The 12061-nt window shown below is 43.4% G+C and overlaps 1 protein-coding gene across 2 annotated transcripts; it reads left to right on the top strand.

Annotated features, from left to right (window-relative positions):
• The first annotated feature begins 3281 nt into the window (after window positions 1-3281).
• Window positions 3282-8974, top strand: pheta2 (PH domain containing endocytic trafficking adaptor 2). Of its 2 annotated transcripts, none has more exons than XM_039765034.1 (2): window positions 3282-3724; window positions 7206-8974. In XM_039765034.1, exon 2 carries the CDS (start codon window positions 7230-7232, stop codon window positions 7884-7886), a length of 657 nt encoding a protein of 218 aa, XP_039620968.1. In that variant the 5' UTR covers window positions 3282-3724; window positions 7206-7229; the 3' UTR covers window positions 7887-8974. The 2 variants fall into 2 exon arrangements, with proteins under 2 accessions (XP_039620968.1, XP_039620967.1); XM_039765033.1 differs by having other exon boundaries at window positions 7203-8974.
• The last annotated feature ends 3087 nt before the right edge of the window (window positions 8975-12061 follow it).

Raw genomic sequence — 12061 nt, 5'->3', positions numbered from 1 at the left:
TCCACCTATTATTTTTTTTCTCCGGCCGTCTGCAGTTTCTTTTTTTCTTTTTTTTTTTCTGTCCCCCCTGGCCATTGGACCTTACTCTTATTCTATGTTAATTAATGTTGACTTATTTTATTTTCTTACTGTGTCTCTTATTTTTCTATTCTTCATTATGTAAAGCACTTTGAGCTACATTTTTTTGTATGAAAATGTGCTATATAAATAAATGTTGTTGTTGTTGTTGTTGTTAATAAAATTATAAGTACCTGTGTATAAGTGTGGCACTGATATGCCGCTGTCATTCCAACAGATGGCTCATCACAAACATCTCTAGTATAATAATGCACTGCAGTTGTCATTCCAACAGATGGTGCACCACACATTAACAATCTTTTTTGAATCCCATACCAAATTTCACATAACAGAAATAAATGATTTTCATTTGTCTTTCCAATGGATAGCACATCTCAAATATTACCACTGCTTTTATGAATCCAATCTGAAATGGCATATAACAATGACATATGCATTGCATTTGTCATTCTATCAGATGGTGCATCACAAATATTAACAGTTTTTATGAATCCCATACCAAATTTTGTATAACAGAGACATATGCTTTGGCTTGTCATTCCAATACATTACACATCACAATCTTGTGCAGTAATAAAATGCATTGCATTTATCATTCCAACAGATGGCACATTACAAACATTAACACTGCTTTTACGAATCCCATACCAAATGACATCTAAAAGAGATGTATGCATTGCATTATTCATTCCAACAGATGGTGCATCACAAAATTAAAACAGCTTTTCCGAATCCCATAAAAATGCCAAATATTAGAGACATGTGCAATGCATTGGTCATTCCAAAAGTTGGTGTGCCACAAAATTAACACTGCTTTTACAAATCCCATACCAAATGACATCTAACAGAGATGTATGCATTGCATTATTCATTCCAACAGATGGTGCATCACAAAATTAAAACAGCTTTTCCGAATCCCATAAAAATGCCAAATATTAGAGACATGTGCAATGCATTGGTCATTCCAAAAGTTGGTGTGCCACAAAATTAACACTGCTTTTACAAATCCCATACCAAATGACATCTAACAGAGATGTATGCATTGCATTATTCATTCCAACAGATGGTGCATCACAAAATTAACACTGCTTTTACAAATCCCATACCAAATGACATCTAACAGAGATGTATGCATTGCATTATTCATTCCAACAGATGGTGTATCACAAAATTAAAACAGCTTTTCCAAATCTCATAAAATGCCAAATATTAGAGACATGTGCAATGCATTGGTCATTCCAAAAGTTGGTGTGCCACAAAATTAACACTGCTTTTATGAGTCCAATACCAAATGACATAACAGAGATGTATGCATTGCATTATTCATTCCAACAGATGGTGCATCACAAAATTAAAACAGCTTTTCCAAATCTCATAAAAATGCCAAATATTAGAGACATGTGCATGCATTGGTCATTCCAACAGTTGGTGTGTCACAAAATTAACACTGCGTTTACGAATCCCATACCAAATGGCATATAACAGAGACATATGCATTCCAATAGATGGTCCATCACAAACATTTGTAGTAATGCATTTTATTTCTACTAATGTTTGTGATGTACCACCTGTTGAACTGAGAAATTTAATGCATACTATTACTGCATGCCTTACAAAATACATTCCAATAGCTGGTGCACTGCAAACATTAATACTGAGGTCTATGTGGATTATGTAGATTTCAACAATTCTTAGTTGGATAGCACATCTATATAGTATAAAATGTATTCACCCTCTTGCAGCTTTTCATATATTCTTATTATACACCATTGAATCTCAGTAGGTTTTCTGTAATTTGGCTTTTAGATGCTGATTATCAGAAGCAGACTCTTTAATATCAAACTGAAAGCAGGTATCCACAAATTGATGTGGAGGTGAAGATCTGAGTTGTGATAAAGACCTAAAAAACAAAACGGTCCAGTGCAGCACACGTAATTTGGAAGGTAAAACAGAAGAAAGACTATCATCCTAGCTTTTGCTTAGAATTTTGCATAGCAGTGTCAACACTTTCTAAAACCTGAAAAAGAAGAGATTTTTGACTTACTTTGGGAGGCCATCGGGCTGGATGGATAAAGTGCACTGTTGCTGAAGGCCACACCACAATAAGGAAATGGCTCATAAAAAACAAAACAAACGTGTCCAACTGGAAAGCAAGACCATTCTGAAACAAAGTGTCATGAACATTTAATTTAATGGGAAACGTGATGGCAAAATGCAGGTGACTGGAATGTTGGGGTGCATTCAGAACTGACTATTCGATTTACAAATGTCTGAAACAGCAGACCCCACTGTCTCTCCAGTAGGTATCCAAGGGTCACGAACGGCATATAACTTAGACATAATGTTTTGCATTTGTCATTCCAACAGATGGTGCATCACAAACATTAACTCTGCTTTTATGAATCTCATATCAAATGGCATAATAAGAACGACATCTGTTTTGCCTTTGGCATTCTAACAAAATGCATCACAAATACTAACACTGCTTTTACAAAACCCTTAGCAAATGGCATATAAGACAAGACATATGCACTGCATTTGTCATTCTAACAGATGGTGCATCACAAATATTAAGACCGTTTTTACAAATCCCATACCAACTTTCACATAACAGGGAGATATGCTTGCATTTGTTTTTTCCAACAGATGGCATATGACAAATACTTGTTATAATGCATTTTATTACAACGTTTTGTGATGTGCCACCTGTTGGAATGACAAATGAAATGCATTTAATGACTACATGCTTTACAGAATACATTCCAATAGATGGTGCACAGCAAACTTTAATGCTGAGGTCCACGTTGATTAGAATTCAGCACCTCTTCGACGGGTAGCACAGCTAGTTCTGAGCTATAGAAAATGCTTATTTCGCTATTTAATTTAGGGTTTCTTACACTGCCCTGCAGTTTGTGTGTTTGTGTTGTCTTTTTGTTAGGTGTGTGAGCCAAATTCTTTGTATGGAGCACAACTGGCCAATAAATGTGTCTCTGATACGAATTCCCTTCTTGAGCCTGAAATGTCCTTTTAGACAGTGAGATTAAGGGCTTTATAGTTAACGATCAGTGCCGCATTTCCTTGTAACAGAAGTGGAACTGTACAGAGATTTCTTTTTTTCTTTCGCGCTGTGCATGCCAACCTCTCCGCACTAGGACCCTGGGCGTGCTGGTCGATGGGTCTTCACACATTCAAATCACCCAAGCTTGCATGAAAGTTGTTTCGGCGTGTGTCATGCAGGAAGAACGATCGTACTTTCTTTCTTTCTTTCTTTATCTGGATGTTATTTCCGGGACTGATTAAGCGCCGCTGCCTGACTGGCTGCTGTGTCAGTGGAAACACCACATGCGAGCGCCATCGGACTGGGCATTGAAGGGCACAAGAGGTGAATGACGGAGGTGACGATCTGTGTAGGACTGGACGGGTTCGGACGGCACAAGCGACGTCCTGAAGCCGCGAGTTGCACGACCCTCCTCTCACTTCGTTTTTTCTCGATCCGCCCTCCCTCGATCCTCCCTCTCCGTCCCGGAAGTGCCGGCCAGGTGAAGCTCCGGCAGGTGAGGTTGTCGAGAGCTTTGTTAGTGCCACCATCGCGGAGGTGTGAGTGGAGAAAGCGACGTGGACAGCGTAGAGTACGACTCGAGTTCAGGTATGTGGCCCGGAGCCGGTGGCGGGCTTTTTTTTTTTTTTTGGTAATGATATTTAAAATGAAATGAGGATAAAAGTCATTACAGGTCCCACGCGCACACACTGTCCACCATACGCGTGGAGCTCTTGAAGTTGCTGCGTTGGTAAGGCAACCTGGCATCCAGCGTGCCATTGTCTGACTTATAAATAACAAATGAGGAATTTGTCAGTGAAGCGCCATGGGCTCGTTCTTTTTAAATTGAAATTTAAGTCAAGTTAGCGAAGACGTCGTGTTGGGAGCTGTAAAGTGAAAACTGCGGATATAGTTGGAATAGTTTTGGACAGGTGAGCACCGCCTACCCGGTAAATGCCATCTTCTACCATGCAGCATGAGCCCCAGACTGGTGGCACCAACAACCTTTTTTTTTTTACTTTGACGTGAAAAACCGAAATGCTAAACAAATATTAATAAATATAAGAAATGACATATAGCGCCGGCCAGGGTGTGAAGTGTGCATGCAATAATTCAGCTCTGATGAACCAGCCGCTCTGCGCCTTCATCACATGCACATCAAAAATAGAATTTTATTTTTTAAAAAAACAGGTCAAGTTTATGTAAAAATGAAGTGAGTGATGTTAAAATATTTAGGCAAAGCTTTTTCATGGAGGAATTAGTGTACGGGAGAACCTCTGCGCCTGCACTCTTGAGACATTTGCCTCTAAAACGGCCCTTGACTGCTGGGTTGTGTGGTTGCTTGACAAGGCACCGTTTAATTTTGGGACGGGTTCTTAGCATGTGAAGTTGACTTTGAAAAAGGTTCCTGATATGTGGACAGAATCGAACTCTTAAGTGTTTAATAGGTTGCCTAATTAATTAATCATAGTTGAATGGCGCCTTTCAAAACGTCATAGAGAGTGAGGAGCCACTTCAGTCATCACCAATGTGCAGCATCCACCTGGAAGACGCGACGGCAGCCATTCTTGTGCCACAGTGAACTCACCACACATTTGCTGTCAGGTATAGTGAAGGGGTGACAGAGGCAGTTAGCTATCTCTTGGGGGGCAGAACTTACAAAGTTGTGGTGGGTAATTTAGCCAGGACATCGAGGGAACACCATACCGTTCAGGAAAGATGCCCAGGGATCATTTTATAACCCCAGAGAGTTAGAAGCTCGAATTTACATTTCATCTGAAATATGTCGCCGGTTTTTTTTTTTAAAGCACAGTGTCCCCGTCACGCCAACTGGGGCTTTGGGGTCCACACAGAGACCACTGGGGTGAGCGTGTACTGATGGCTTCACATCTTTGTTGAGTGTTGTATGGGCTGAAAGAAAAGGCAGACAACAGTCGGTTGGGTCCAATTCTTTTATTCTTACACATAGACATACATACAGAAAGTCAAACAAGGAATCAAGTTTACTCTCCACACCAATATACAAAGATAATAGAGACATAGCACGGGAAGCCAACTTCTCTCTCTCTCTCTTTCTCTCATTTACTTCTAAAGAAATAAAACATTCAAATAAAATCAACCATATTTAGATAACGGAATATTAAAATGAAAAACGCAGAAAATTAAAGCAATGTCGTTTCAAACGTCGTGATGTAATAAGCGCGGACCTTACGAGTAGTGTAATCACTTGAAATATAAACTGCACATATGTGAGATAAAATGCTGCATATGATAATGTGGTGTCTTTTATATTGAATGAAAAAAAAAGTTAATATTCTCTAAAATGAATCAAAAATATAAAGAATTCAAAGAGAAAGAGAGAGCTTGAGAAGCGCGCCTTACCCTTTCAGCGTCCTAACCGCGTCTGGCGCCCTCACTGAAGGAGCAGACGGGCACAGCGCTGGGGTGCAACGCCAATTAACGCCCCGCACGACAACACGGGGACGAACACTAGAAATTCATTTTATACATCCAACATGTAGATTTTGGGAAAGCACCAACAGCAACCCAACCTCTTCCCAGGTGGTCTTCCATCCAAGTACTGGGGTGGGCCACAGAGGCTTAAACATACTAAGCAGGGCACAACCAGATGAAGAAAACCTGAACTGTGTCCGTGTGACCGTATGCAGAGACATTCCTGTCAAAACGGGAGCCCAGTGGGGATTCACAGCTCTGTTGTCATTTATTTATGTATGCCTGTAAAGATCTAAGGATGGAAGGTTCTTTATGTGGATGGCCTTTTAAATGGTTACCCCATGGCTTCACTGAATAACCACTTTGTCTCTTTGAATTTTAGGAACAAATTGTGATTGCATTTACTACACTCTTGGCACGCAGACTCATTCTGATAAACTGGAAGAACCCAAACTCTCCTCTTTTAAGTCAGTGGGAAACCGATGTGTTAATATTATTTGAAATTGGAAAAAATCAAATACTCAGTTAGAGGATCTCTACAGACTTTTTTCAAAACATGGCAGGATCTAATCAGTAATATTTTAAAATAAGTTTATAAAGCACAGAGAATTTATTAACTTAGGTATGTTTACAAACTTTAAATCTTACACCGTTTGGCTTGCTCTCTCTCTCGGGGTGGGGATCGATCTGTTCTTAACATAATTCTTTTTTTTTTTTTGTAAAAACTTGATTGCTATGTTTGGATTGTAATAAAATTAACAAAATAAATTTAAAAAAAAATTTAGGAGTGTATCAGTACAACTGCAGAGCAGCATGGAGGAATTCTTCAGACAAAATTAAATAAATACGTAAATAATAAAAGTACTGTGAAATATGACATTAAATGACATAATAGAAATGTGAAGATAAATAATTTAAAGCGTCACGAAATAATTTGTTTGTTTCTTATGTCTTTTTATTATTATTTAACGGTTTCTTCATTTACTGATTCTAGTGACACGCACACAACATGAAATAAGCCCTAAAATGAAAACTGTCACATTCACTCGTCAAATTTGAGAGGGCGGGTCCAAACACGTTCCGTGTTCCGATTGGTGACTCATCCACAAACGCTTTTTTTGACTTGGGGGGAAGAAAAGTTGCGTCACATACGAGTGCCAGGAAAAGAATCTCAGCGAAGCGGTGACTTTAATCCAAGAATCTCTGAACTCATCGCGAGGAGTCTGCATCTGAAGTGCCTGCCGTAAATGTAGCACTGGATGATCGGCTAACGGCTTGCGGCCGGAGCTCCGCCTATGTTTCACCAATCAGAACACAGCACTCGCTAGAGCCCGCCCTCTCACAGCGCTCATTTCGGAGCTTATTTCATGTTGCACAGGTGTCGCTGAAATAACTAAATGAACAAATAATTAAATAAAAGCAATACAAATATATTTTGTGACACATTTAATTATTTACACTCCAATTACATGCTGTTATTATTTATGTATAGTTGCATTCCCAGTGCTTTTATTATTGATGACCTCTATGTCCAAAATATTCCTCCGTATGATGGCACGGGACTAGATTAATCTGTAAACTCTAGGTGACTCTGTTTAAGACATTAATTTAGCATTTTTATTTTTCCCCCTAGCAGCAGGTGGTGCTGCCGGTTGCCACCATGAAGCTCCACGAAAAGCCGCTCATACGGTATGCCACCAGTAAGACCCCGGTCGACAAAGAGGGCCACTTGTACAAGAAGGGCGAGCGTAACACCTCCTATCAGAAGCGCTGGTTCATACTGAAGGGCAACCTGTTGTTCTACTATGACAAGCGGAGTGACCGCGAACCGTTGGGGGTCATCGTGCTGGAGGGCTGCTCCGTGCAGCTTTGTGAATCCAACGAAAACTACGCCTTCGACATCCGTTACGAGGGACCCGGGATCCGCACCTACAAGTTAGCAGCGGAGGACCAGAGGACGCAGGAAGCCTGGGTGAAGGCCCTGCTATGGGCGAACTTCAGTCGCTTGCGTATGCTGGTGCAGGATTTGGAGCGCACGTATGAACAAGTGCGCGTGGACTCGGGACCCCGGCACCGGCTCACGGTCTTAGGTATCGAGAGTGAGCAGGTCACTACTCATCTGGGGCGACCGGTGCACGGGAGAGCGGCCACGCATAGGCCAGCACCGTCCACTTTTACCAGCGAGCCGCTGGAAAACTTCGTAGAGCTGCACGAACGATACCGTAAAGAGGTCGACGCAGTCCGGCAGGAGTGGCTCAGCAAGCGGAACCAACAGCACGGTGACCCACCTGTGGCTGACCTCGTCGACCTGAACTGAGCTGAGCTTGGATGTGGCGCCATCCATCCACTTCAGTGGGCGCGCTGAGCACTACAGACCTGAGCAGCATTTGGTTTGGGTTCTTTTGGACACTTGCTAAGCAAATTACATAAAAGGTCTGCAATAGAGAAGGAAGAATGTCCGATCCGAACTTTTGATTGGTTAATTATGGGCTTCAAAAAAAACAAAAAAAAAAACGCAGCCAACCTGGGGCGCGGCGCTGGATGCCACCGCCTCTTTTAGTCTGACGTGTTCCGTGTATATAAAGGGCGCGCCCCCTACATGTCGTTCATCGACCTCTCCGTTGAACTCCGCTTTGGATGTCTTTTTTTTCTCATTTGATCCAATCATGTCTAACCATTAGTATCATGTGACCTCTCGACAGTCCCCTTTTCACGATTGTCCGCTGCAATGACCACCCCGGCTTTAGGGGTACTGTGTTGGTCTGTGCTGTGAATGTTGAGTGATGTGGTTTTATTTCTTTGATTGATATAACATTATTTTGGTGACAGTTTTTGGAACAAATTAATTATGAGTGTGGGGTTCTGCTCTTAGCGTCGGCTTGGGGTGCTAATGCCATTTTTTAATTTATTTTTGCACTAAACACGCGAGCGTCAGTGAGGATGATGGGGCCTGGCGCCCCCGTCTCCTGTCGTTTGCTGGTATTTTTATGCCACGACTTTTCTCCGAAGGCTCCTGATGTCGGGGCTGCTCACCAAACGAGGCTGCGGCGTTTTCAGGCTTTTCTTTGAAATATTAACTCCTTTTTTTTTTCCAACGGACGGAGTTCATCTCTTTCTAACTGACCTGTACATGAGGCTGCGGACATTTGTGTGCGACGGAGACTTTCTATTAATTTAATTCAAACGCGCGTGCCCGTATTTATTCTTCGTGGTGTGTTCTGCACGTCATTGGCAGCTAAGATTCCTGGTTTGAACCTGAGAGGCCTGGGAATGTCCGTTTGAAATGCAGTCCATTATTCCTGTTTGCAATTCTCTCATGAATGTATATTGATTTTTTTTATTATTATTATTAAAGCCTGATTAACGGCATAACCTAAATAAAGATTAATCAGTAAAAAGCCATAACGCTGTGTATTTCTGGGTTGCTTTTTTTGCTGGCCTATTGGGTAGCAGCAACTTAAAAAAAAAAAAGAATCAAACTATTTGCAGACGTGGTCTTTAAGTTCCTCTTTCTATTTTTGGTGTCAGCAACGTTTCACGCTGGCCTCCTATTGCTGCTAAAGTAGCAGGGAGCAGTTAAATTTACAAAGCAGCTGGGGTGGGGGGGTCATCTGAAGGGCCCACCTACAATCTTAGAAATCCTGGGTGCTTGGTGGCACCAGTCAGGTTCTAATAAGTGGACAAACCCGACATCTTTAATGTGTAGCAGCTCGAGGAGATCAAGATAATCTCAAACCCTTAGTTATTTCACAAAGCTGTTCTCATTCACTCATTATTTAAGAACCTGTTATGGATCTAAAGAAGTAAAGATTCTTTCTGCAGGGTTGTTTAGAGGGGACTCGAAAGTGGTTCCCTTAAGGTGACGAGTTTCTCGTGACCCCCTTTTGGGTTCTGGGCCACCACTGGCAGGTTGTGAGTTGACATTTGTGCTCATTTGAGAGGAAAGCTGACGGTGACAGAAAAAACCCAAATGCTGGTCACCATACAGTTTAAAAATGTGGGTTTTTTGGTTGTGACCAGTAGGGGGCGTTTCAGCACCCAAACCATCCATCTGTCCATTATCCAACCCGCTATATCCTAACTGCAGGGTCATGGGGGGTCTGCTGGAGCCAATCCCAGCCTACACAGGGCACAAGGAAGGAAACAATCCCCAGGCAGGGCGCCAGCCCACCACAGGGTACACACACACTTGGGACAATTTCGGATCGCCAACTCACATAACCTGCATGTCTTTGGACTGTGGGAGGAAACCCACGCAGACACGGGGAGAACAAGCACCCCAACCCAACTGCACAAACACAAGTCCCGGGTGTACACACGTGTATTTATTATAGACGCTACCTTAAAAAGGCACAATAACATAATCAAATTCTTCTTTTCTCTTTCTCCGCACCTCCCAGGCAAGCTTTGCCCACTTTTCACCCGACTCCAACATGCCTGGATGAGCCTCAGTGGCTCCTTTTATTCTGGACACAAGGGGTAATGCAAATGAAGCACTTCTGGGTCAAACGGAAGTCCCATAAAGTAGGAATAATTAGTCCTGGCAGCTCCCCAAGGATCCTAACAGGGCTGCCCCACGGGACTACAGATCCCAGCATGCCCTGCAGGTATCTGTGTGTTTGTTTAAAGGCTCAGCCCCCTGAATCGCTTCTTCTTTTTTCTTCAGCTGCAGCCCAACGGAAACGAGAAGCGAAGTTTACGCCTCGGACTCTAGTTGGTTTATATATTTAAAGCCAATTAAACTCGTTACCTAATCCTGTGGCTTGTTGGTACTCCCACCATCAGAATGTTTTGTGGTCCTGAGCAGATGAACATCCCTGAGACCTTCACTTCCTTTCTTTAATTTCAGATGTTGTAAGATGGACGCTGGCTAGCTGGTCATCCGCTGGCTAGCTGGTCATCCGCTGGCTAGCTGGTCATCCGCTGGCTTGTCTTGTATGTCGTTATCATTTGGCTGTTAATTATGGAAAAAAGGAACAATTAAGGGGTCCTATTCTTAAACTGGGCGGCACAGTTGGTAGCGCGGCTGCCTGGCAGTTAGGGGACCTGGGTTCACTTCCCGGGTCCTTCCTGCGTGGAGTGTCTGCGTGGGTTTCCTCCCACAGTCCAAAGACATGCAGGTCAGGTGGATTGGCGATTCTAAATTGTCCCTAGTGTGTGCTTGGTGTGTGTGTGTGTGCGTGTGCCCTGCGGTGGGCTGGCACCCTGCCCGCAGTTTGTTTCCTGTCTTGTACACTGTGTTGGCTGGGATTGGCTCTGGCAGACCCCCATGACCCTGTAGTTAGGTTATAGCGGGTTGGATAATGGATGGATGGAGTCTTAAACAGCAAGTCAATAGCAATGAAGGCAAAAGAAGTCGGGGCTCCTCACTGATTAGCAGTTTAGCTGGAATGAAAACTTCCCCTCAGGATGAGAGTTGGACACCCCTGGTGTAGGCCTTAGTGTGTGGGCGCTGCAATGTACTGCCACAGCCATGACAGGCTTCAGCCCCTCCAAGACCCTGAATTGGAACAGGCAGGTATGAGAATTAGATGAGATGAGGTAAGCACTGCTACACGGTGGTGCAGCAGTTAGTGGGCATCCCTTGTGCAGGTCAGCCCTTGTATGGAGTCTTTTCTTCAGTCTGTTTTCCTCCCACATCCTTAAAGACATGGAGGAGATTTTGATTGGTGGCATGAATTGGGGGTAAGTGGGCACTGCAATGGACTGGAGCCCATTTTCTGCCTTGCGCCCAGTGTGGCTGGGATCGGCCCCAGCCCTTCCAAAACTAGGCAGGAATAGGCAAGAAAATAGGAATAGGCAGGTACGAGAATGAGGTGAAATTAGGTAAGCACACGGAGAGCATGGTGGTGTAGCAGTTGGTACGCATCCGTTAAGGATTTCCTGCATGCCAGTCTTGGTGTGGAGTCTGCATGTTCTCCCAATGCCTGTGTGCATTTTTCATTGTTTCTTTCCGTTTTTCTCCCATGTCCCCAAAGATGTGCCAGTGATTGTGATTGTGGGTGTAGGTGTGTTAGTAAGTGGTGCTGCAATGGACTGGTGCCCATTTTCTGCCTTGTGCCCACTGCTGCTGGGATCTACTCCAGCCCCTTTGAGACCCTGAATTGGAACAGGCAGGTTTTGAATGAGAGGAGGTCAATGCACGGTTGCCCTGGTCTGGTATCCTGCAGCCAGTCTTTGCACGTTCTCCCCGTGTCTGTGCCCCTTTTTCACCAGGTATTCCAGTTTTCCTCCCACATCCCTAGAGACAATGCAGGTAATTCTAATTAAGTCTCTTGGTTGGTGCTAATTTCCTTACAGATTTTCTGCTGTTTTTCCCAGCAGGCCATAAATTTCAGAGGACGACTGGTAGATGACTGTGGTGGGCTGGCACCCTGCCCAAGGTTTGTTTCCTGCCTTGCACCCGGTGTTGGCTGAGATTGGCTCCAGCAGACCCCCGTGACCCTGTAGTTAGGATGTATAATGGATGGATGGATGGATGGACTGGTACAC

Source organism: Polypterus senegalus, chromosome 10, assembly GCF_016835505.1.
Source record: "Polypterus senegalus isolate Bchr_013 chromosome 10, ASM1683550v1, whole genome shotgun sequence".
NCBI classification, from domain to species: Eukaryota; Metazoa; Chordata; class Cladistia; order Polypteriformes; family Polypteridae; genus Polypterus; species Polypterus senegalus.
The sequence above is the reverse complement of the archived record's forward strand: the minus strand, read 5'-3'. Positions and strand labels throughout refer to the sequence as shown.